This window comes from Sinocyclocheilus rhinocerous, unplaced genomic scaffold (genome assembly GCF_001515625.1).
Source record: "Sinocyclocheilus rhinocerous isolate Xijiao unplaced genomic scaffold, SAMN03320098_v1.1 scaffold2049, whole genome shotgun sequence".
Lineage (NCBI taxonomy): Eukaryota > Metazoa > Chordata > Actinopteri > Cypriniformes > Cyprinidae > Sinocyclocheilus > Sinocyclocheilus rhinocerous.
In genome coordinates, this window is record NW_015659530.1 from 569,319 (window position 1) to 591,976 (window position 22,658).

Here is a 22,658-nt window from a genome sequence, read left to right on the forward strand (position 1 = left end):
GGCAAGTTTTTGGAGGCTCTGACGTGTGGTCACCCTCTTTTACAGCTTTTCCCTGAACTTCTGTCATTTTCTCTTCAGGTTTCTTGTCTTTCTGCTGATTTTCAACAGATTTAGCTCTCTGTTTTGGTGACACATCTGCTGATCCCTTCTGAGAAGTAGCTGGTGTTAATGTAGTCGTCACAGGAGTATGTGAAGCTGATGAAACCTGTTGCTGAGTTGCAAGGAGTGTGGTGGAGGATTCATCTTGTACAGCGGTGGAGATAAGATTAGAAGCCGAACTCAACAGGGAAGAACCAAATCCAAAGACCTTCCCAGAAACACTGGAAGCAGCAGGTTGGGGAGAAGGTGATCTAGAGCGTCCAAAACCAAACAAGCCACTCTCTTCTTTTGTGGATGCAGCCTTTGGTGAGGCAGTAGATTTTGTGGATACAGTATCATCCTTCTGTGTTGGCTGTACTGGATTTTTGATGTCCTGCTGCTGGGGTGGATTCTGTGTTGGTGGAACTGCACTAGCCTTCCTAGACCCTGGTGTTGCACCTTTAGATAGTGAAGTATTTTCTTTTTCAGTAGCATCTGTGGAATCAAGTGGCTTCTTCTGGGGAGGAACAGGAGTTGGTGTTGCTTTCTTTAGTGGTGATACTGGTGGAGGTACTTTGTCAGTCTCAGCTTGAGCTCTTTGCATCTGGCAGTTCAGACATAGCCACTCCTTTTTCTGAAACAGCATTCCAATAATCAGTATAAAATTGAGCACACAGAATACTACAAGAAACATATTTGAAATATTAAATAATTTTTAAATATAATTTTAATGCATTTTTTTCATGCTTAAAAAGTCTAAAGTCATAAATGTTGGTGCCCATAATGTCATATACCGAGATACTACCACAATACTAATTAAATAATAAGTATAATAATGAGAATAAGGTGTTTTATGTTCAAGGTAAAAAGGCTGCTTACCTCTGTCTCATGGGGCATGGGGTTAAAGCCACATAGATTACACACAGTGTTTTTGCAGTCGGTACAGGTATTGTAATTGGGAGGCTCCTTCTGCAAATCGACTTCACAGAGAGGGCAGGCTTTGGGAAATGATTTAGTGGGCTCTGTCCTTGTTGTTTCTGGTAGATCTCTATCTTTTGTAACTGATACAATTGTTGGCTGTGCCTGACTGACCATGGATTTCTTATCTTTTTTTATCTGTTCTTGTATATTTTCAGGATGTACTTTTTTGTCATCTGAAGGAAGAATTTTAGGAGAGACATCAGATCCTTTTGAGGAAGCAGGAGGTGTGCCGGTCTGAGAAACTCCAGAACCCTTTCGTGAGGAAGGTGGAGTGGTAATTTTATCTGAAGTCTGGGAAACTGAAGAGCCTTTACGAGATGAGGGTGGGGTTGTAGTCTTAGCAGATAGTTGGGAAGATGTGGATCCTTTGCGAGAAGTGGGTGGTGTTGTAGAAGGCTCATCTAGAGCTGATGAGATCAGATTACTTGCTGAGCTAAAGAGGGAGGAACCAAATCCCAAAACCTTCCCAGAGACAGCAGATGCTGCAGGTGGAAGTAACGGAGTCTGAGATCTACCTCTAGACTCTTCAGGGATTTCAGAGGAGACAGGAATATGTCCATCTTGGGACTTTCCTTGTCTTTGCTGCTGTGGGGTAGCTCCTTTAGTGGTTTCTTCTCCTTTTTTTGCAACTTTAGTTTTTGCCCCATCTGTATTTTCAATGCTTTTAGAGTTTACTGCAGCTTCAGACTCCTTCTGTGAGGTTGCAGGAGTTGTTTTAACAGACGTCTGTGAAACTGTAGAACCCTTACGAGAGGAAGGTGGAGTGGTATTAACTTTACTGGAGATTTGTGAAACTGCGGAAACTTTGCGAGAGATTGGTGGTGTCTTATCAGATATTTGAGAAGCTGTTGAAGCCTTGCGAGAACTAGACGGTGTTGTAGAGGACTCATCTTGAACAGCTGTTGAGATTAGATTAGATGCTGAGCTTAAGAATGAAGAACCAAACCCTAGAACCTTCTCTGAGACAGCAGGCTGAGGAGAAGGTGATCGAGATCTAGCTCCTCCAAAACCGAACCCAAAGAATCCAGGTTTATCTGGTTGCGGATCAGTTTTTTGAGATTCTGACTTTGGAACTTCTGCAATATGATGTTGTTTCGTTTCTCTTTGGGTGGGTTGTTCAGTTTCTGCTAATGTTTGCTTATTGTCTTGTTTCTCTTCCACTTCTGGTTTCTTATCCTTTTGAACGGCATCTGCTGGAAGATGTGGCTTTTTCTGTGAAGCATCTGGAGTGGGAGTATCCATTTTAAGTGGTGCAGCTTCCTTAGCGTGTGACTGAAGCTGTGCAGGATGAGGTTGTGGTGCTTTCTTCATCTGACACGCCAAACACAGCCACTTCATCTGTAGTTTTGTAAAGTATATTGAATTAATCATTTTGTAACTCAAACTTACATTATACAGCATCCCAGACTTAAGTGGATTAACCGCACTGCTTATTAACTTGGCTCAAATAAATTAGATTAAAGAAGAGGTGAGCATTGTTAGCTCTCCTGTCAACATAAAACTGTTGGTTCTCAAATTGCATCATGATAGTTTTCCATTAAAGTCAGCATTTAAGTCAGAATGAGCTCAAAATTTACACTATTTATTCTCTTAATGCAACTCACTGGTCTTATTGTAAACAGTTTAAAACAGTCTTAATTTGTTCTTCTTGTGATATGCTCTCTTCTCTGTGCAGGCATATGCAAGACCACACAGCATTTAAGATCTGCCTCCATTCTGGTATGCAATGCTTACTTTTCACAATCCAATCGATGGTGTCCCTCCTTGTTTGTTTTTTCTTGTTTGATAGAAGTTTTCCTCAGAAATGTCACAATTTGTTGATCTGCGTAACTCTTTATTTTGATAGTCCACTTTAGACATTCTACTAACTATAAGTAACATTGTAACTACATGTCGACTACCAGTTATTAGAGTATTAGTAGACTTTCTGCTGTATCTGCTAACACTGTATTTTGATGATCACCGAACACCCAACAGACACAAGTACACATCAGCTCGTTGTGACCTAACCCTAACCTAACAGTCTACTGATACTCTAATGAGTTAGTTGACATGTAGTTGGAAAGTTACTTACAGTTAAAGGGGTCATATGATGCGATTTCAATTTTTCCTTTCTCTTTGAAGTGTTACAAGCTCTTGGTGCATAAAGAAGTTGCAAAGACTAAAGTCTCAAATCCAAAGAGATATTCTTTATAAAAGTTGTCTAATGTGGACTACTGAAATAACGTGTAACTTAAAGTGGTTTGCAATTTCCATTCATGCTGACTTTAACAAAACAAAATTAAAAAAACAAACTGTTCAACACAACAGTGATATTTTCTTACCTCATCTTCATGGGGCATAGGGTTGAACCCACACAAGTTACATACGAAATTTTTGCATTCAGTGCAGCTGTTGTACTGATCTTTCTTGAGCTCCACCTTGCAAATTGGGCAGACCTTGGGAAGAGGCTTGGATATAGGTGTCTCTGATTTATCCTCTTTTACTTTATTTGATGGCTCCTTAGCCTGTTGAAGTGATGGTGTCTTCTCCTCTTGTTTCTGTCCAATTGATAGTTTAGTATCTTTACTAGGTTGAGCTTTCTGGGAACCTTGTGTGGTTACAGAACCTTTTTGTGAGCTAGGAGACGTTGTGTTGTTGTTGAACAATGACTGAGATACTGTAGAGCCTTTACGGGAGCCAGGAGGAGGTGTTGTTTCTGAAACTGACGAACCTTTGCGGGAGGTTGGCGGTGTTGTGGAAGGTTCATCCTGAACAGCTGATGATATCAGATTAGAGGCTGTGCTAAGGAAGGAGGAACCAAAGCCTAAAACTTTCCCAGACACAGCAGAAACAGCAGGTTGAGGTGAAGGAGACCTGGATCGAGCCCCACCGAAGCCAAAACCAAAAAATCCAGACTCCTCTTGATGAGGTTTGTCTGATTTCACCTGCTGTGATATCTTCGGTTGACTGAGCTCTTGTGGTGTCACATCAGTGGGCTCCTTTCTCCCTACTACAGCTGTTTTCTGACTAGTTCTGGTGGCTTCCTCCACATTTTGTTTCTTCTGCACAGATTCTGGAACATCTTGCTCCTCCTTCTTTGGCACTGGGGCTACTTTCTTAGCTTGATCTTGAGGCTCTGCATGGGAAGGCATTGATGCTCGCTGCACCTGACAGGTCAAGCAAAGCCACTCCTTTGCCTGCCAACAAATAAGAGAGTTTGAGAAACCCCAGACAAAATTGTTTCCACAAAGCTCTTAAACTCTGGGTTAAAATAAGATTATTGATGCAGGTTTGATCATACAAAAACTTACACAGCAATATTGCTGAATTAGCTGTGGAATTATAATACTGTCAAAAATATTTTATATTAAAGGTAAATACTGTAGAGCAGGGCTAGTCAACTCCGGTCCTGGAAGGCCAGTGATCTGCATAGTTTACTTCCCACCCTTATCCAACACACCTGTTCATCATTTTTAAATAGTCCTGAATACTTTGATTAGCTTGATCACCTGTGTTTGATTAGGATTGGAACTAAACTCTGCACGACACCGGCCCTCCAGGAGCCGAGTTGAAGAGCCCTGCTGTAGAGCCCACAGCTCATTTTCCAAATACTGAATTATCTTACCTCGGTTTGATGAGGCATGGGATTAAACCCACAGAGGTTACATACAATGCTCTTGCATTTAGTGCAGGTGTTGAAGTTAGAAGGATCTTTCTTGAGCTCTACTTTGCAAAGTGGGCATTCTTTAGGCAGAGACTGAGAGGACATATCAGCTGCTTGAGGCTTTGATGGAGGTGTAGATGGTGCTTTGAAAGGTTGAGATTGCATGGACTTCTTGTCTGCCAACTGCTTTTGAGAAAGAGGCTTATTTTCCACAGCCTGCATTTTTGTTGAGTGTTGGGATGCTGTAGATCCCTTGCGGGATGTAGCTGCTGCTGCCACAGCAGATGTGGTTTTGAGAGATGTCTGTGAAACCGATGAACCCTTACGAGAGGCGGGCGGCGTTGTAGACTTCACCGAGGTCTGAGAAACTGTTGTACCTTTACGAGGTGGTGGCGGTGTTGTGGAGGACTCATCTTGAACTACTGAAGATATGAGATTAGATGCTGAGCTGAGGAACGAGGAACCAAACCCTAGAACCTTCTCCGAGACAACAGGTTGAGGAGAAGGTGATCGAGATCGAGCACCACCAAAACCAAAGCCAAAGAAACCTGTATCTTCTTTGGAGGAATCTGATTGTGTTGTGGTTTCGGATTTGGCTGGGGCACTACTATCTTTTGGCTGTTGAGGTTTTATAGTTTCTTTCTGTGCAGGTTTTTCATTTGGGAGATTTGCTGTTTTTGACTGGTCCTCAGTTCTACTGGCTCCTGGAGGAGGCTGATGTGGAGCTGTTTTGTCTTGTTGTGAGCCAGCATTAGTCTGTAGCTGGGGATTTAGACTTGAAGGTTCAGGTGCTCTCTTTATCTGGCAATTTAAACAGAGCCATTCCTTCACCTGCATGACCAAAATCACAACCACAAAACCACAAATCAACATTATTGTCCTTCAATAAATCAATTATGACCAGTAGAGTAAAATAAACTTTCTCTTACCTCTTTTTGATGAGGCATGGGGTTAAATCCACAACGGTTACACACAATGTTTTTGCAATCGGTGCAGGTGCTAAAATTAGGAGGATCACTGGTAATATCTGCCTTGCAAAGTGGACAGATTTTGGGAAGAGGGAGGGGAGTTTTGTCAACTTTTGCAGACAATGTTTGGTCTGTTTTTGCTTTCACAGAAGATTTACTGGATAGCTGAGGTGACTCAGAAATCTTTTTTTCTTGTTTTTGTGCAGTAGGTTGTTTATTATCCCCTGTGTTTGTGGTCTGTGGAACAGCAGAGCTCTTCCGAGACGTGGGTGGTGTTGAGCTCTGGGAAACTGTGGAAGCTTTGCGGGAGGTTGGTGGTGTTGTAGATGTCTCATCTTGCACAGCTGAGGATATTAAATTAGATGCTGAGCTGAGAAAGGAGGAACCAAAGCCAAGAACCTTCCCAGATACAGCAGACATAGCAGGCTGAGGAGATGGAGACCTTGACCTAGCACCACCAAAACCCAAAAATCCAGTTCCTTCCTTGGCTGTCTTGGCAGAAACTTCAGATTTGGCTTCATTTTCTTGCTGCTGGGCTTTTTGGATGGGCAGAGTACCATTTAGAGCCTTGGTTTGTTGTTCTTGTAATTTCTGAGGAGGGTCAATTTTCTTGCCTAATTCAGAAACACCTTTCTTTTGAATTGAGGGTGAAGCCATTGGTTGAGTGGAAGGGATTTTGTTGGGCTGCGCTGCTCCTGGTGGCTCCATTCCTCTTAGAGCTCTTTGAGTCTGACAGTTCAGACAAAGCCATTCTTTCAACTAAAAAGTAAGACAAAGTGGTTAACATGTTCACATATCATTCAAAACTTTTAAAAAGTATTAAAAGTCAACGTAACACTACCTCTGTTTGATGTGGCGTTGGGTTGAACCCACATAGATTGCACACAGTGTTTTTGCACTCAGTACAAGTGTTGTAGTTGGCAAGGTCCTTTTTGATTTCTACCTTACAGAGTGGGCAGGATTTGGGCAAGGTTTGAGGGCCTTTGTCTGCTTTTGGCATCTGTGAAGACGGTTCGGCTTTTTTAATTTGAGATATTGGTGCTTTGTTCTTTTGGTCTGCATTTAGCTCTGTCGTTTTCTCTTCTTTCTGACCATCTGATTGATTAGCCTTTCCTGTAGATGCTGATAATGCAGCCCCTTGCGATGATGCGGAGCCTTTGAGAGACGTCGGTGGAGTAGAAGTCTTGAGGGAAGTTTGAGAGACTGAAGGTGCTTGAGGGTTATTTGGTGGTGTCGTAGAAGGTTCATCTTGAACCGCTGATGAAATGAGATTAGATGCTGAGCTCAGGAAGGACGACTTAAATCCTAGGACCTTACCAGACATGGCCGAAACAGCAGGCTGAGGGGATGGTGATCGTGACCGGGCTCCACCAAAGCCCGAAAAGCCGAAAAATCCTGACTGTTCTTGCTCAGTCTCAGCCGGTGGTGCTGCTTTAGACACAGAAGGAGAGGGGGCATTTTTTGCTGTCGGTTGCTGTAAAGGCTTAGGAGAGGGAGCTTGCTTTGCTCCTGCTGCACTAGTCTGTTCATGCATTTCCTTTTTCTGAGAAGCAGGTTGGTTGGCAGGACTAGTCTTTGTTGGCTGAGCTGTGGGCTGTTTCTCTAAAGGACCATGTGTAGATTCCATCTTTTGAGATTTGCTGGGCTGTGTTTGGGACTTTATAGTGGGTTGTCCCGGAGGCTCTATTCCTTTCAGCGCTCTCTGTGTCTGGCAGTTTAAGCAAAGCCACTCTTTTGCCTTCAAAAACATTACAAAAAATAAGTTAGTTCTCCACATTTATTTTACAACATGAATAACAAATGATAAAAAGATATATTTTGCAGGACGTATGTAAATTGACCTCACAAGCAGATATCACATAACATTACTACTTGTAGCTTTAAATAAATATTTAGAAAACCCTCAGTGACCCAAGCATTGGTGATTCATTCTCTTTTTTGGTTATTAAAGATTTTGTGTGTGTGTGACTGATTACAATAAAAACAATAGAAAATTGTTCTGTACTCTGAAAGTGTATATTTATTATTCATATAAATATTTCAAACACATAAAAAAAAACATGATGTGTATTTATATATTTTGGTTACTTTTAGAAAAATGTTGCAAATGCTTTCATGAGAATCCTTCCCAGCAAGATGAAATTTGAATATGTCAGAGCAGCCCTTACAACTATAAAACTCTCAACTATAGAGTTTCATGACCCTGTAATACTCCTACACATCACAGACAACTGTAAAGTATACTGAAAATGCATATTCTGCCAGAGGCCTACAGAACTACTTTTATAAGCACTTTCCAAGCTAGAAGGATGGAACCTCAGTATGTTCATCTCACACCAGCCCTAAGACACTCTTAAATGTTTTATTATCCTGAAAATGCAAGTTTTAGAGGCCGACAGTGTAGTCTCTCTGACTTCCCAGTAAGCTAGAAGGCTGAAACAAATATTTTCATATCAGAGCAGTCCTCTGATGACCCATAAAGTCCCATTAGGCTACACAGAAAATCATTTGAAATATTTATCAATGGGTCAATGGGCTCTTTTGTGTTACAAACAACACAACCATAAAATGTGGATTACCAAAGCTAACTGTAGTATTTGTGCAACATTCAGAAAAATTGTCTTATTTGCATAAGCTTATATATACACACATACTGTGCACATAAAAAATTCACAACTGACATTACAAAAAGACAGCTTCTAAAATCAGATCAAAAACAGCTTACATTGGTGTCAGAAGGCAGTGACAGCACTGTTACTTTGGCATGCTGGGGGGGAAAAATCTGTAAATGTTCCTGCCAATTTTTTTATGATACATTTCAGAGTTTGAGCTGGTGTTAAATATGTATTAACTCTTTAAACACCTTTTGTTCGCTTTTTGGTATTTTGCTACAATGGATCTCTGAGGGTTAAATTAAATCCCCTCTGTATCTCAAAGTTTTATTTATATTTGTGCTGCCTGCACAATTCTCAAGCACACGGCTCATCCTGAAGCCCAAATTTAATCTCTGGAGAAAGCCAGCAGCACTCTTTTTTAGGCCTAAGGAAACAGACTAAATCATTTAGATAATTTTAGCATGGGATAAAAATATACACAGATGTGTTGCATTTGCAAATTCTCTAGACTTAAGGCAATTATCAGGTTTGAATAGCTCATGATTAAACACTAACCACACAGTTGTGGCCATAAATGAAGGTGACCTTCATATCGGAGACATATTTTTTCACTATTATCTAATTTCAACAACACTGAGCACTTGACACTGAGCACAACCGAGTAGCAGATGCCACTGTAATCTACACCTCATCTCTGTGCTTTTGAACTCTCTTGGAAAAGTCTTAGATGTTATCTCCGAGGACAACCCACTGATCCCCTGTCTGCTGAGTTTTCGTCACACAGCCGGCCCATGTGACCCAATAGTCTTGGAGTCACCTTGCCCCAGGCTGCACATAAACTCTGAATGGTTAATTACAGAGTCAAGTGTCTTTTGTGCTCAACACATCTTAAAAGATGAAATGGCCATTTAGGGGCCAAATTGGTATGCTCAGGACTTCCATATGATGACAATAGAGGTGGTAAGGGCTCTCTGGGGGACATACATTATTACAGCAACTTCACTGCTAAGACTAAGCACATGACACATTGCTTGCCTTGACTATTCTAGTCCCTAAATATCCCTAAAGTCCCTAAAACCTGATTGCCAAGATACAAAAGTTAGTCTGTGTTTTGAAAAATATAGTTGCAAACACAAACATTATTCACGCTAGAATTAGACATGTATGACATTTGTAAAAAGTGTATGTTTATGGCCTCAAGAAAAAATATTGATCCCAGCACTACCATAAAATAACCAACTAAACTTAATATTAAACATGATGAAAGTGATTTCAAATGATTTGCTGACTTCAGCCACACCAAATCTCTCTCCAAAACCTGAAATATTATTCTAACTACAGAGAGTGTTTTGTAGTTTTATGATTGGTTTTACAAAAAATAAAACATAAAACAAATAAAGCACATTGTATTTTTCAGGACATCTATTTATATGTCTGTTACTACATAGTTTTATGTGGGGTGTTTCAAATAAAAACTTGACAAAAGTCATAATGACACATAGTGAAAGAAAATGAGAAAAGGACCATCTATACTTACAAACAAAATTAGGTGATAAAAAGGGAAACCAGCAACAGTGGTAAGAAGACTTCAAAATAAAAGCCATGAATGCCACTAAGGCCTGAAAACAACGACAAACAAAATGGTTACATTGAAACAGTAGGTCTAACAACTTCAGTTGTGATAGGAAAATCATAAATCCCCTTGGATCAAAACATACAACACTAAAGCCCACAAAATCATCATGAATGAACCTCTCTCCCCAAGACTATCTTGATGGCTTTGCTGGGTCTGGAACGTGGGTAAAGCCAACACACTGCATGGAAAGCTGGCAGGTAAAATAGACAAGCCACACTAACTGCAATGTTTGACCCAGATAGATCATTAAACTTCATAACACAAGTCACTAAGCACAGAATGTCTATTCATTCATAACATCTATTTATCACCCAAAGCCCTAATGGATCTGTGAATCACTCTAATGCATGACTAAAAAAAGGAAGAAACAGTGTGAACCTGCACATTGATGTTTTCTTTTTTGCCTTGAGAGTCAAGCACTTTATTTTTGTAAGTTTAGGCAGGAAGTAGTCCGAGGTAATTGAGAATCAAGGCACATTTTGTCTCTCTCACAGCCATTTTCGGTCTGCCTTCCACAAGACTGCCTCCACACAAACCAAAGAGACTAGAAAATGCATCCATCTTTTACAACAGAATCACTGGAATCACTGAGAACATGTCCTCTGAAATTGCTCTTGACATTTTCTGCCCACAGTTCATTGCACAAACCATAATGTGAACCTACTGCAAGAAAATGCATTCATCTGTTTCTTACCTCTGTTTGATGAGGCACAGGATTAAATCCGCACTGATTACACACGATGGCCTTGCATTCAGTGCAGGTACTGTAGTTGGGAGGATCTCTTCTCAGGTTTGCCTTGCAGAGTGGACAGGCTTTGGGAGGAAGTTTTGGGCTTTGATCTAATTTAGTGGCCTGAGCAGATGTGGTTTCCTTTGTTGTCGTTGTTTTTTGAGTGTCTTGGGGTTTACTTTGTTGCTGTTGCATTTTTCCCTCCTGTGTCTGTGATTTAGGAACACTGGTGGAGCCCTTAGTGGCCTCTGAGCCTTTTCTTGAGGAAGGGGGTGTGGAAGTCTTGACAGAGGTTTGGGAAATGGTGGAACCTTTTCGAGAGGTTGGTGGGGTTGTGGAGGGCTCATCCTGGACAGCTGAAATCAAATTGGACGCTGAGCTAAGAAATGAAGAACCAAAGCCTAGAACCTTTCCAGAAACAGAAGAGGCACCGGGCTGTGGAGAAGGAGAGCGGGATCGAGCGCCACCAAAACCGAAACCAAAGAAACTGGACTCTTCTTCTTTTTTAGGGGGCTCAGTCTTTGATGGTATCTCAGTTTTGGCAGGAGGAGCACCTTTTGTCGTCTGTTGTGGAGGAGGTTTTTGTTGTGACGTTTGCTCCGATGGATGAGCTGCCCTTGTGCTGGACTGGCTTGACGGTTTCTGACCCTCTGTTGGTTTGGTTGGCTGGCTGGCAGATGGGGGCATCTGCTTACTATGAGGAGTGTTTTTCTTTGCAGGGTTCTGTGATGGTACGGAGTCCTTGGGCTGTGGCTGGGCTTTTAGCGTAGGAGGTCCGCTGTTCTCTGCCCCTCCCAGAGCCCTCTGCATCTGGCAATTCAGGCAAAGCCACTCCTTAGCCTGCGTACATGGAGGATACACATTTGTTATACAATTGCTAGTTTTTAACTTAACAAGAAATTCAAATTAATCAGTTGTTTTGCATTGTTCCGCACAAAAAGACAATTTATACAGTGAAAAATGTCTTCTGAGGAATTAGGATTACTTATTCATGGTTGCATTGATGAAAAACTCTATTTACTTCTTTACTGAACGGTGATAAATAATTGTGAAAAATATGAGCTTTTGGGGAAAAAACATAAAAAATTTGTCAAGGAATTAAAACCATCACAGTCCAATAAAACGTGCTTCAGAGACAGTGGACTCTGGATTGAAACACATAATGGCGAACTTTCACCAGAGAGTAAAAAGTGACATGTAAATCTAGAGCGGTCTATTCGGCAACGGATATAAAACAAGATCTAGTTTCTTTTCCTTTTGAATCCCAAAAAAGAACAAAAAATACTTCAAATGAGACATGCATATTGTATACCACTGCTTTATGTATCACGCAAATACAGATTAAAAACTAAATGAGTTGTTAAATGAATTTTTACTCACAGTTGCATCCGGAGGACTGAACCCACACATGTTGCAGACCACTGATTTACATTGTGAGCAGGTGTTATGGTTGGGCGAATCCTTAGACTTAAGATTGAGTTCTGTATTTTTACAGACTGGACAGAGGGATTTCACCCCAGCTCCAGGTCCACCTTTCACTTGAGGCTCTGATGAAGGAGGCCTTGAGCCAACTGCACCTCCTGGATGAGACGCAGGTCCACTTGGGCCTTGTTGTTGAGGTCCACCCTTCCCAACACCCTGCTTAGGAGATCCACCCCCACCTGCTCCTTGTTGCAATCCTCCCCTGCCTTCTCCCTGTTGTGGAGGACCTCCTCTCCCAGCTCTTTGCTGTACAGGACTTCCCCGTCCAGCTCCTTGTGGTTGAGATCCACCCCGTCCAGCTCCTTGAACCTACTGCAAGAAAATGCATTCATCTGTTTCTTACCTCTGTTTGATGAGGCACAGGATTAAATCCGCACTGATTACACACGATGGCCTTGCATTCAGTGCAGGTACTGTAGTTGGGAGGATCTCTTCTCAGGTTTGCCTTGCAGAGTGGACAGGCTTTGGGAGGAAGTTTTGGGCTTTGATCTAATTTAGTGGCCTGAGCAGATGTGGTTTCCTTTGTTGTCGTTGTTTTTTGAGTGTCTTGGGGTTTACTTTGTTGCTGTTGCATTTTTCCCTCCTGTGTCTGTGATTTAGGAACACTGGTGGAGCCCTTAGTGGCCTCTGAGCCTTTTCTTGAGGAAGGGGGTGTGGAAGTCTTGACAGAGGTTTGGGAAATGGTGGAACCTTTTCGAGAGGCTGGTGGGGTTGTGGAGGGCTCATCCTGGACAGCTGAAATCAAATTGGACGCTGAGCTAAGAAATGAAGAACCAAAGCCTAGAACCTTTCCAGAAACAGAAGAGGCACCGGGCTGTGGAGAAGGAGAGCAGGATCGAGCGCCACCAAAGCCGAAACCAAAGAAACTGGACTCTTCTTCTTTTTTAGGGGGCTCAGTCTTTGATGGTGTCTCAGTTTTGGCAGGAGGAGCACCTTTTGTCGTCTGTTGTGGAGGAGGTTTTTGTTGTGACGTTTGCTCCGATGGATGAGCTGCCCTTGTGCTGGACTGGCTTGACGGTTTCTGACCCTCTGTTGGTTTGGTTGGCTGGCTGGCAGATGGGGGCATCTGCTTACTATGAGGAGTGTTTTTCTTTGCAGGGTTCTGTGATGGTACGGAGTCCTTGGGCTGTGGCTGGGCTTTTAGCGTAGGAGGTCCGCTGTTCTCTGCCCCTCCCAGAGCCCTCTGCATCTGGCAATTCAGGCAAAGCCACTCCTTAGCCTGCGTACATGGAGGATACACATTTGTTATACAATTGCTAGTTTTTAACTTAACAAGAAATTCAAATTAATCAGTTGTTTTGCATTGTTCCGCACAAAAAGACAATTTATACAGTGAAAAATGTCTTCTGAGGAATTAGGATTACTTATTCATGGTTGCATTGATGAAAAACTCTATTTACTTCTTTACTGAACGGTGATAAATAATTGTGAAAAATATGAGCTTTTGGGGAAAAAACATAAAAAATTTGTCAAGGAATTAAAACCATCACAGTCCAATAAAACGTGCTTCAGAGACAGTGGACTCTGGATTGAAACACATAATGGCGAACTTTCACCAGAGAGTAAAAAGTGACATGTAAATCTAGAGCGGTCTATTCGGCAACGGATATAAAACAAGATCTAGTTTCTTTTCCTTTTGAATCCCAAAAAAGAACAAAAAATACTTCAAATGAGACATGCATATTGTATACCACTGCTTTATGTATCACGCAAATACAGATTAAAAACTAAATGAGTTGTTAAATGAATTTTTACTCACAGTTGCATCCGGAGGACTGAACCCACACATGTTGCAGACCACTGATTTACATTGTGAGCAGGTGTTATGGTTGGGCGAATCCTTAGACTTAAGATTGAGTTCTGTATTTTTACAGACTGGACAGAGGGATTTCACCCCAGCTCCAGGTCCACCTTTCACTTGAGGCTCTGATGAAGGAGGCCTTGAGCCAACTGCACCTCCTGGATGAGACGCAGGTCCACTTGGGCCTTGTTGTTGAGGTCCACCCTTCCCAACACCCTGCTTAGGAGATCCACCCCCACCTGCTCCTTGTTGCAATCCTCCCCTGCCTTCTCCCTGTTGTGGAGGACCTCCTCTCCCAGCTCTTTGCTGTACAGGACTTCCCCGTCCAGCTTCTTGTGGTTGAGATCCACCCCGTCCAGCTCCTTGTGGTTGAGATCCACCTCGTCCAGCTCCTTGGCCACCCATTCCCACACCCTGTGTCTGCTGTCCACTTTGCCTCTGAGGCCCCTGTGAGGCTGGTTGGCCATTCCCCTGCTGTTGAGGATCCTTCTGCTTTGAGGGTCCTGGAGGCTGCTGTTGTTGCTTTTCCTCCTCATCCCCAAAACGACTGAACTTGTTTACAGCAGAGGACATTGCACTTAGAGGATTCCCCCCACTCAGAAAGTTGGAGGAGAACATGTTGGCTGTTGGGAATGGGGCTCTGAAGACTGGTGTAGGAGAGGGCTGGGATGGGGGGAGCCCAGAGGAGGGAGTCTCTCTCTAGTTGAAGTTATCCCTCACATTTACCTCCAGTGTCCCTTAGGAAATAGAAAATGGACAATGAAAAGAGAGAATTCATGCATCACTTGTGTTTTTATTGCACACATATATATGTGCATGCATTAAACATCAAGTAACACCATATACATAATAATATTAAAATATTAGTAGTTCCAGACTCCATAAACAAAATGATTTAATACCATGTTACATTTTAAATATACGTCAGTTCTGCCTAAGACAAAATGGGGTGAAATGAGAATAGTATTTTGACTGAAAGTGTTGTTATTTTCAGGCATAGTTTAGCCAAGTCGTCTTCTTCAAAGCAAGTAAAAACCTCATTTAAGAAAGAGTGGTACATAAGATAAGCAAAACATTTTAAACAAACAGTCATCAACTTCATAAGTCATATGTAGAGGTTGTAGATGGTAGATGATCAATCTCACATAGTCACGATCTGCAGCACTGACACTGACATATAACATCCAGTCATATAGTAAATAAATTAGCTAACATTGAGGCATAGAGGCTCCCTTACTGCCCTGATCATCATGCATTCCCCCTTTACATAATCTAAAACTATTTTAATCAGCACTTTTTCCTTATGTAGTTTGCATGATCTTATATTACCTGGTGTTCTGAATGACATTGCATTGGAATGCATACATTATAGACAACATGTCTGTTATAGACCATACTATGAAAATAATGCGTTGATTAAAAAAAGTTCATGCCCATTGTATTTGACAACTGCAATCCAAATTGTGAGTTAAGATTCTGCATTTACAGTGACAAAACTAATGACAGTTTGGAAAAGATAATTTTACTACGCATATTGTTTATCAACATGTGTAATACACTTACAAATTCAGCATGAATATGTAACAGCGATGAAACACTTACAATCTCGTGAAAAAGCATGACTGCATTCGCCCTGTAATTGACTGAGCGTTTGGACGTTTCCCTTCAGCACCCTGGACAGCGCTCTACGATCAGCTCATGCATCACGTCTCTCTGCCTTTCAGCGTGAAATACAACACGCCACACCATTCACAGCAGTAACTCTACACGGACACATTTATGATGAGGAACTTTAAAGGGTCAGTGGGTTTTCTGTGTGTATTTATTCGCAAATGTAGAAATGTTTTTCAGTATACCGCGCGCTATAAAAATTAAAACCACATTGGCGATCATTAACCTGATATCAACTTTAACAGCCCACAAACATATATTGACAGATTGTTAAGTTTTTTTTTCTGCTTCTGCTCCTTCAAAAGCAACATCTATAGCCCGTCGGCATATCCGGGTTGTAAACCCTCCGCTGCATGTGTAAAACACAAATGGGTTTACAACCTTATGTTAAAGAAAACGTAATGTTTCGTTATTTAAATGATTGGCAGTTTTAGTTACACGAAATCAGGATATGTTTTTGCTCCAATTTACCCCAAAACACTGTAATATTATATGTTGGTTATTTGATATGAGGTTGTAGATGGTAGATGATCAATCTCTGACAGTCACGATCTGCAGTAATCACACTGATCTCGCCACATGACATTCAAACGGGAAATAAAAGAGCAAACGGTGAGAAATGGAAGTTCCCTCACTGTCCAGATCATGATGCATTTGCCCTTGATCATACCCTGTCGGAGGATTTCCCAGCCTCATCACTAAAACCGCATCCGTCCGAAAGCATTTCCAGACTAGAAGTATTCCTCTACTACAACACACCATCACAATCATCCTTCCTCAAAACTACCACTGTGATCAGACGGAAAAACATGCTTATTTTCATCAGAACGGCCAGCTGAAGTGGTAAAAACAGCATCCTACCTTACAGCGTGCGAGCATCCCTATTTATTCTCCCATTTCTGTCTCTCTAGTGCTGTTTGGTGATCGGCTGCTCGGCGTCTAGGATGGAGGTTACGAGGATCTGAGGGCATACCCGCGTTCACAATCGCCTCCTCTGCGCATGCGCCGCACATGACAGGTGATCAGCATACATCACCTCGCGAAAATTGAATTTAAAGCGACATAATCATTCGTCTCTGACAAACTGTCCGCTAATAATCGGCTTCCGTTTGTTTGGGCATCTGTTAGGGGTTTGATATCGTTGAGGCACATAAGAATGTTGACAGTGTATTAGTATAAATAAATAAACAAAACCTCCAAATTATTAGTATTATCCCAATACTGTTTTTATAAAATGTTGATAAAATTTGTAAACATTATTTTAATATTATTATGATAATAATGATTAATATTGTTGTCACCTACTGTAGTTAACCTTTTATATGTAAAAACATATAAAGATAAGGTGGATAAATTATCAAATGGATAAAAAAAATAAATAAATCGAAATAAAAACATGGCAACTGCAATATTATCCACCCCTCTGTCAATACGCAATGATACTACTAACCAATAAACAAGCAATTCTTTAGAACAAATAAATAATTTATATGATTTCAAATGTTGAAATCATATAAAAAATTATTTTTAGTTTTTTTGAAAATGAAGTTCAATCACTAACAAATCGCCACCTTGGAATTATAAGGTTCTATCTGCATTCTGAGCAGTTTAGAGATATTGAGCTTCAAAGTTTTGCGTCCCATAGACTTCTGTAGATAGAACCATTTTTGTTTTCTTAGAAAAGGGCCCAAAATGTACACAGCTTACAAAAGAAACATCACATAATGTAAATAAGTTGTCACATAAGAATATGTGAATAACTCCATTTTGACAAAAAATGTCAGATAGAACCTTATAATTCCAAGGCGACTAAATTTCAATGATACTTTAGATAAATGCTTTTTCTAAAGGAAACTATACAAAGCAAAAATATGTAACCTATATGTAAAATGTAAAAATATGTAAATTTTTGTGTCAGAAAAGATAACCATGTCATTTACATCTTTTGTGCTTGAATGAAAATACATACATACATACATACAACCCTGAGGCGATAGTGTGCAACAGAAGGTTAAACAGCGACAATAACAACAACAACAAATATATATATAGCTGTAGTCAGTATAAAAGAGAGAGCCTGTGGCAATGGCCTAAATCAGTTCACCTTCAAATTCATAGTAAACATTGATGGGGTATGACAATTCATGTTCTCGCTTGTCTCTTCTACTTTTTCTCTATTCTTGCTTGTCATTTGTCTGTGCATACTTACTCACATGCAGCATCATTCAATTCCAAGGCAGCGAGAGAAGCATGCTTTTCTCTGTCTGCATTATAGTTTTTATTTTTTTTTTTGCCTGGCAGGATCAGATATGGTCCTGGGAGAATCTAATGTGCTCCACTCTACTGCTAATGGTCGATCCATAAAAGACCATCAGTGCCGCCATGCCAGCACCATTACCTGAGTCTTGCTGCCCCATCCTTCTTCCAGAATGGAGCTCTCAACAGTCATCAGACTTCAAATATTTCAATAACTAGCCAATATAAGATCTTCTCTTTCCTACTGTCTCTAAAGCAGTGGTTCTTGTAATTATACATGAATTATACATTTAATAACATGTTATTATACATTAACTTCATGTACTTACAATATGGGTAGGGTTAGGATTAGGGTTTGGCTTAGGGTTACTTGCATGTAATTATTCATAATTTATTGTTATTGTAATAGTAGTAACATGTAATGTGTAACAATGACACCTTAAAATAAAGTGTTACCAAATAGAATGATAGATGTAACAATAGAATGACAGATATAACAATAAATAGATAGAACCATAAATATGACAACACAATAGATTTAAGGCAGATTTATATAATTGGACAGAACGATAGTTAAAACAATAGAACGATAGAACGAACGATAGAATGGTAGAACGAACGACAGAACAATAGAATGAATGATTAAACGAACGAACGATAGATTGATCGATAGATAGATGTTTCGTTGAAGAAATAAAAATCATTGTAACAACATAGAGCTGAGTAAATTAATACGTTTTCTTACTTTCTTTTTTTTTTTTTGTCTGAACTACTGTATTTCTTTAATCCAATATGAATCGCTACATTAGCACGAGGTTAGTGGTTTGTGTTGAAATAATGTATTTTTTATAAATTCTACAAACATGCTGGAAAATGTTATAAAATTGCTTTGAATGAGGTATGTAGTGAAATCCAGAACTCCTCTGGAAACATATGCGTTGCCAAAAAAAATAAAATAATTTGGCTCTAATGCAGTAATGTAAACATAGACATAAGAAGAACATAAGAAATTCACCCCATTTCTCTATTCCGTCACCGAACAAAATTCTGCTATTAAAACACACAGATCAAGACAGCCAGAGAGAGTCACGTTTCCCCAGAGCCTGCTCCTGTGAGTGAGCGTGTGTGCGGTGAGGACGTGAGCGAGTCGTGCATGGCTTCAATCCCCCACGCTTCACTCTCCCACTCGGCCTGCACGTCATGTGTTGGGGGAGGGCCGCGTGTACGCGTGTGTAGCTGCTGATTATGTGTTGCGTCATGCGTGGGGAAGTGTAAAGGAAGCTGGAATCATTCTTCCTCTCCCACCATTTGTCTGTGTGTGGGTGGGTGGGAGTGTGTCTGTACACATGGCCAGATTGGATTGAATATTTCTCTAGACATGGTTACAGCACCATTCTCACCCAGAGGAACATATTGCTCTTTCAAAGCTCAAGTAGACTGAATGGATTTCTCATTTATGTTTCAAGCAAAAACAAATTTGTCTCAGACATTTCTCAGGGATAAATAAAATGTACACAAATGAGATTGACACATCAAGAGTAAAGAAAAGAAGAACCTAATGAGAAATATTTGTGTTTATATTGAGATCTCGCCGACTTTGCTGTATATATATATATATATATACAGTGGGTACGGAAAGTATTCAGACCCCCTTAAATTTTTCACTCTTTGTTATATTGCAGCCATTTGCTAAAATCATTTAAGTTAATTTTTTTTTCCTCATTAATCAAAGGGTCTGAATACTTAGGACCGTGTGATATTTCAGTTTTTCTTTTTTGATAAATCTGCAAAAATGTCAACAATTCTGTGTTTTTCTGTCAATATGGGGTGCTGTGTGTACATTAATGAGGAAAAAAAATTAACTTAAATGATTTTAGCAAATGGCTGCAATATAACAAAGAGTGAAAAATTTAAGGGGGTCTGAATACTTTCCGTACCCACTGTATATTTGTGTGTGTGTACCTGTTTTTCTATTCTGGTGGGGACTTAAACCTGAATACACACAGACTCATGGGGACTTGTGTCATGGTGGGGACCTAAATTGAGGTCCCCACGGGTAAACAAGCTAATAAATCACACAGAATTAAGTTTTTTGAAAATCTAAAAATGCAGAAAGTTTCCTGTGAGGGGTAGGTTTAGGTGTAGGGTTGGTGTAGGGCAATAGAATATACGGTCTGTACAGTAGGAAAACCATTACGCCTATGGAGAGTCCCCACAAGGATAGCTGACCAGACATGTGTGTGTGTGCGTGTGTGTATGTGTGTGTGTGTGTGTATAGTTGAGTTCTCACCTGAAACTCTAAAGATATAATGGCAATACCATATTCACATCTTATATTTTTTACTGAACTCCAAGAAACTTCAAAATTTACCATAACTATACATCTTCATAATATTATAAATTCATAATATTAATTTTCAAAAGTTTGGGGTCGGTAAGATTATTTAATGTTTTTCAAAGTCTTGCATATTCAGTAAAGTTGCGTTTATTTAAAAATACAGTAAAAACAGTAATTGTGAAATATTATTTTTAACATTTTAAATAACTGTTTTCTATTTAATTTTTTTATTTTTTTTATTTTGTGATGCAAAGCTAAATTTTCAGCAGCCATTACTCCAGTGCTCAATGTCACATGATCCTTTAGAAATCATTATAATATGCTGATATGGTGCTCAAGTATTATTACCATTAATGTTGAAAACAGTTTTTTTTTTTTAGGATTCTTTGATGAATAGAAAGTTCAAAGGAACAGCATTTATTTTACATAGAATAATCTAAAATGACATCTAACACCCTGAATGTCACTTCTGATCAATGTAATGCACCATTTCTGAAATAAAATGTTAATGTCTTAAAAGAAAAAAAATCTAACTGACCCAAACTTTTGAATGGTAGTATATCTATCTATCTATCTATCTATCTATCTATATTTAGTTTAATGAAAACATAAAAGCCAGTCACAGCCATTAATTTAGAACACGTCTTTATAATATCCAACTTAATATTTTTCTCATGTTTTAGATGATCATTAGAAAGTCCTTGCCATAGAAAGTTTGAAAACCCCGCTATAGTCCTTTTATTGGTTTACTGTAGCTTGCCATAGGCCCATGAATAGATCAGCTGTTTGTTTGCATGTCTATGTGTGTGTGCATGTGTTTGAGTGATGTCTGGGGATGTAGGAGCATGTCTTCGCTTTCGGTAAGCTCTGCTGCTCCGCTGGCCCTGACATGTTATTCCATCAAGCATGCCTAAACCTTTTGACATTTGTCCTGAAACAAACTTTCTCTTTTTCTGTCTCTTCAAGTGTCTCAGCTTTTCATGCATAAACAAACGTAGACATAGAAATCGACGCAAGCATGCATAAACACTGCTAAAAATATACACGTACCAAAACACGAGGACACGAACAGATGGACAAGCCCAGATAAACAGAAGCGACACTGACAAATACACATTCACACGTGCACTCATCATGTTAGTCCTTGAATATTCTTGCTTTGACTCAGCAGTATTCATTCACGTAATAATTTGAATAATAATATTTGAAGCATACATGCTGATGTTATTAACTGTTATTAATGATGTTGTAATCTACTTATACATACACACAAAGGCATGTGGAGTACAGCAGAGGGTCAGGCTGTAATTAATACTGTAACTTGATCACACACTGTTTGCCAGTTTCATTAAATTTAAATATCTGCCCTGGAGAGGAAAGAATGGACCGGGTTGTCCAGCAAGAAAAAAATAGCTTGACAGCTAGTTCACAGCAAACCCCCATCCCTCCATCATAAATTAATTTCATATCTGCAAGCCAAGCGTGATGTAAAGCTTGCATGTATGATAGTGTACGGTTACATTGTTGAATACAAAATATTGGAGCCAATAACCTATCCAAATACTGTTTATTACAAAAAAAATAAAAATAAAAAATACAAAATACACAATTGCAACCACTTACCTAATTTTAGCCCCAACAAATTAAGGTTGAACGCATGCAAATAACCCAAGTCCAGTGTGTTTAATGGCGTTAGGCTGTGTGAATTCCCTTAAAAAGCTGTTAAATCCACAGTACATCAGCGTCTCTCCTTGCCATCCATGTTCACAGGCTGCCACTGCACTGCCGCCACTAACTCTGATTTTCCCCACCACTGACCATCATTAACTATCAGCCTAAAATATTCTTAAAGAGACAGCATCACTCTCTCTCCCCTCGCGCTCTTTCGACACCCTTCCAGCTGACTAGGGACTGCCCTAATCTCCTCCTGCTTGTACGGACCAATCAGAAGCAGGCAGGAAATCAGTAGTGATGTTTAGTGAGAGAGGAGGAAAGAGTGAGAAATAGACAGCTGCGGATAATAGATATGGAGCGAGTGTAGACAAGAATCAGCAGGAGATTATGTACTTAAAAGATCCTGTCCGGTATATGATGGCTTGCAGGATGCTGTGGATGGGTTTTTACCATTACCGGTTCAGCTTAGGCTTATGTTTTATTTAATTTTTTATTCGAAATATTCCCAAACTATATCATGAAATATCTCTATTCTCAAATATGTGTAAGTAAAATAGCAAATTAGCAAATTTGTGTGATGCCCCTCCCTCAGAAATATGCAATGGGCTCAGATTGGTTAGCTAGTCCAGTGTGTTGTGATTGGCTAAACCGCCTCTAGTGCTACTACTGCTACTGTTAGCTTTTAATATACGGTTTTATCCTGATTAAAGCTTTAATACAGTACTGTAACCGCACGCGCATCCATGTATAACGCTTCTCATAGCTATGTGAAAATAAGTGTA

At 40.1% G+C, this 22,658-nt stretch overlaps 1 protein-coding gene across 1 annotated transcript in view; it reads right to left on the reverse strand.

The window, feature by feature from the left end:
* The window catches only part of LOC107723935 (protein piccolo-like), a 76,364-nt gene extending 54,396 nt beyond the window's left edge, over window positions 1–21,968 (reverse strand). The window contains exons 1-10 of the mRNA XM_016532665.1: window positions 21,826–21,968; window positions 14,153–14,674; window positions 12,035–12,438; window positions 10,619–11,494; window positions 6,515–7,411; window positions 5,635–6,432; window positions 4,667–5,536; window positions 3,384–4,238; window positions 958–2,397; window positions 1–712 (exon numbers count right to left, since the gene is read on the reverse strand). Of these exons, the coding sequence (XP_016388151.1) occupies window positions 1–712; window positions 958–2,397; window positions 3,384–4,238; window positions 4,667–5,536; window positions 5,635–6,432; window positions 6,515–7,411; window positions 10,619–11,494; window positions 12,035–12,438; window positions 14,153–14,555 (7,255 nt within the window). The 5' untranslated portion in view covers window positions 14,556–14,674; window positions 21,826–21,968. The remainder of the gene's footprint in view (window positions 713–957; window positions 2,398–3,383; window positions 4,239–4,666; window positions 5,537–5,634; window positions 6,433–6,514; window positions 7,412–10,618; window positions 11,495–12,034; window positions 12,439–14,152; window positions 14,675–21,825) is intronic.
* Window positions 21,969–22,658: the final 690 nt, after the last annotated feature.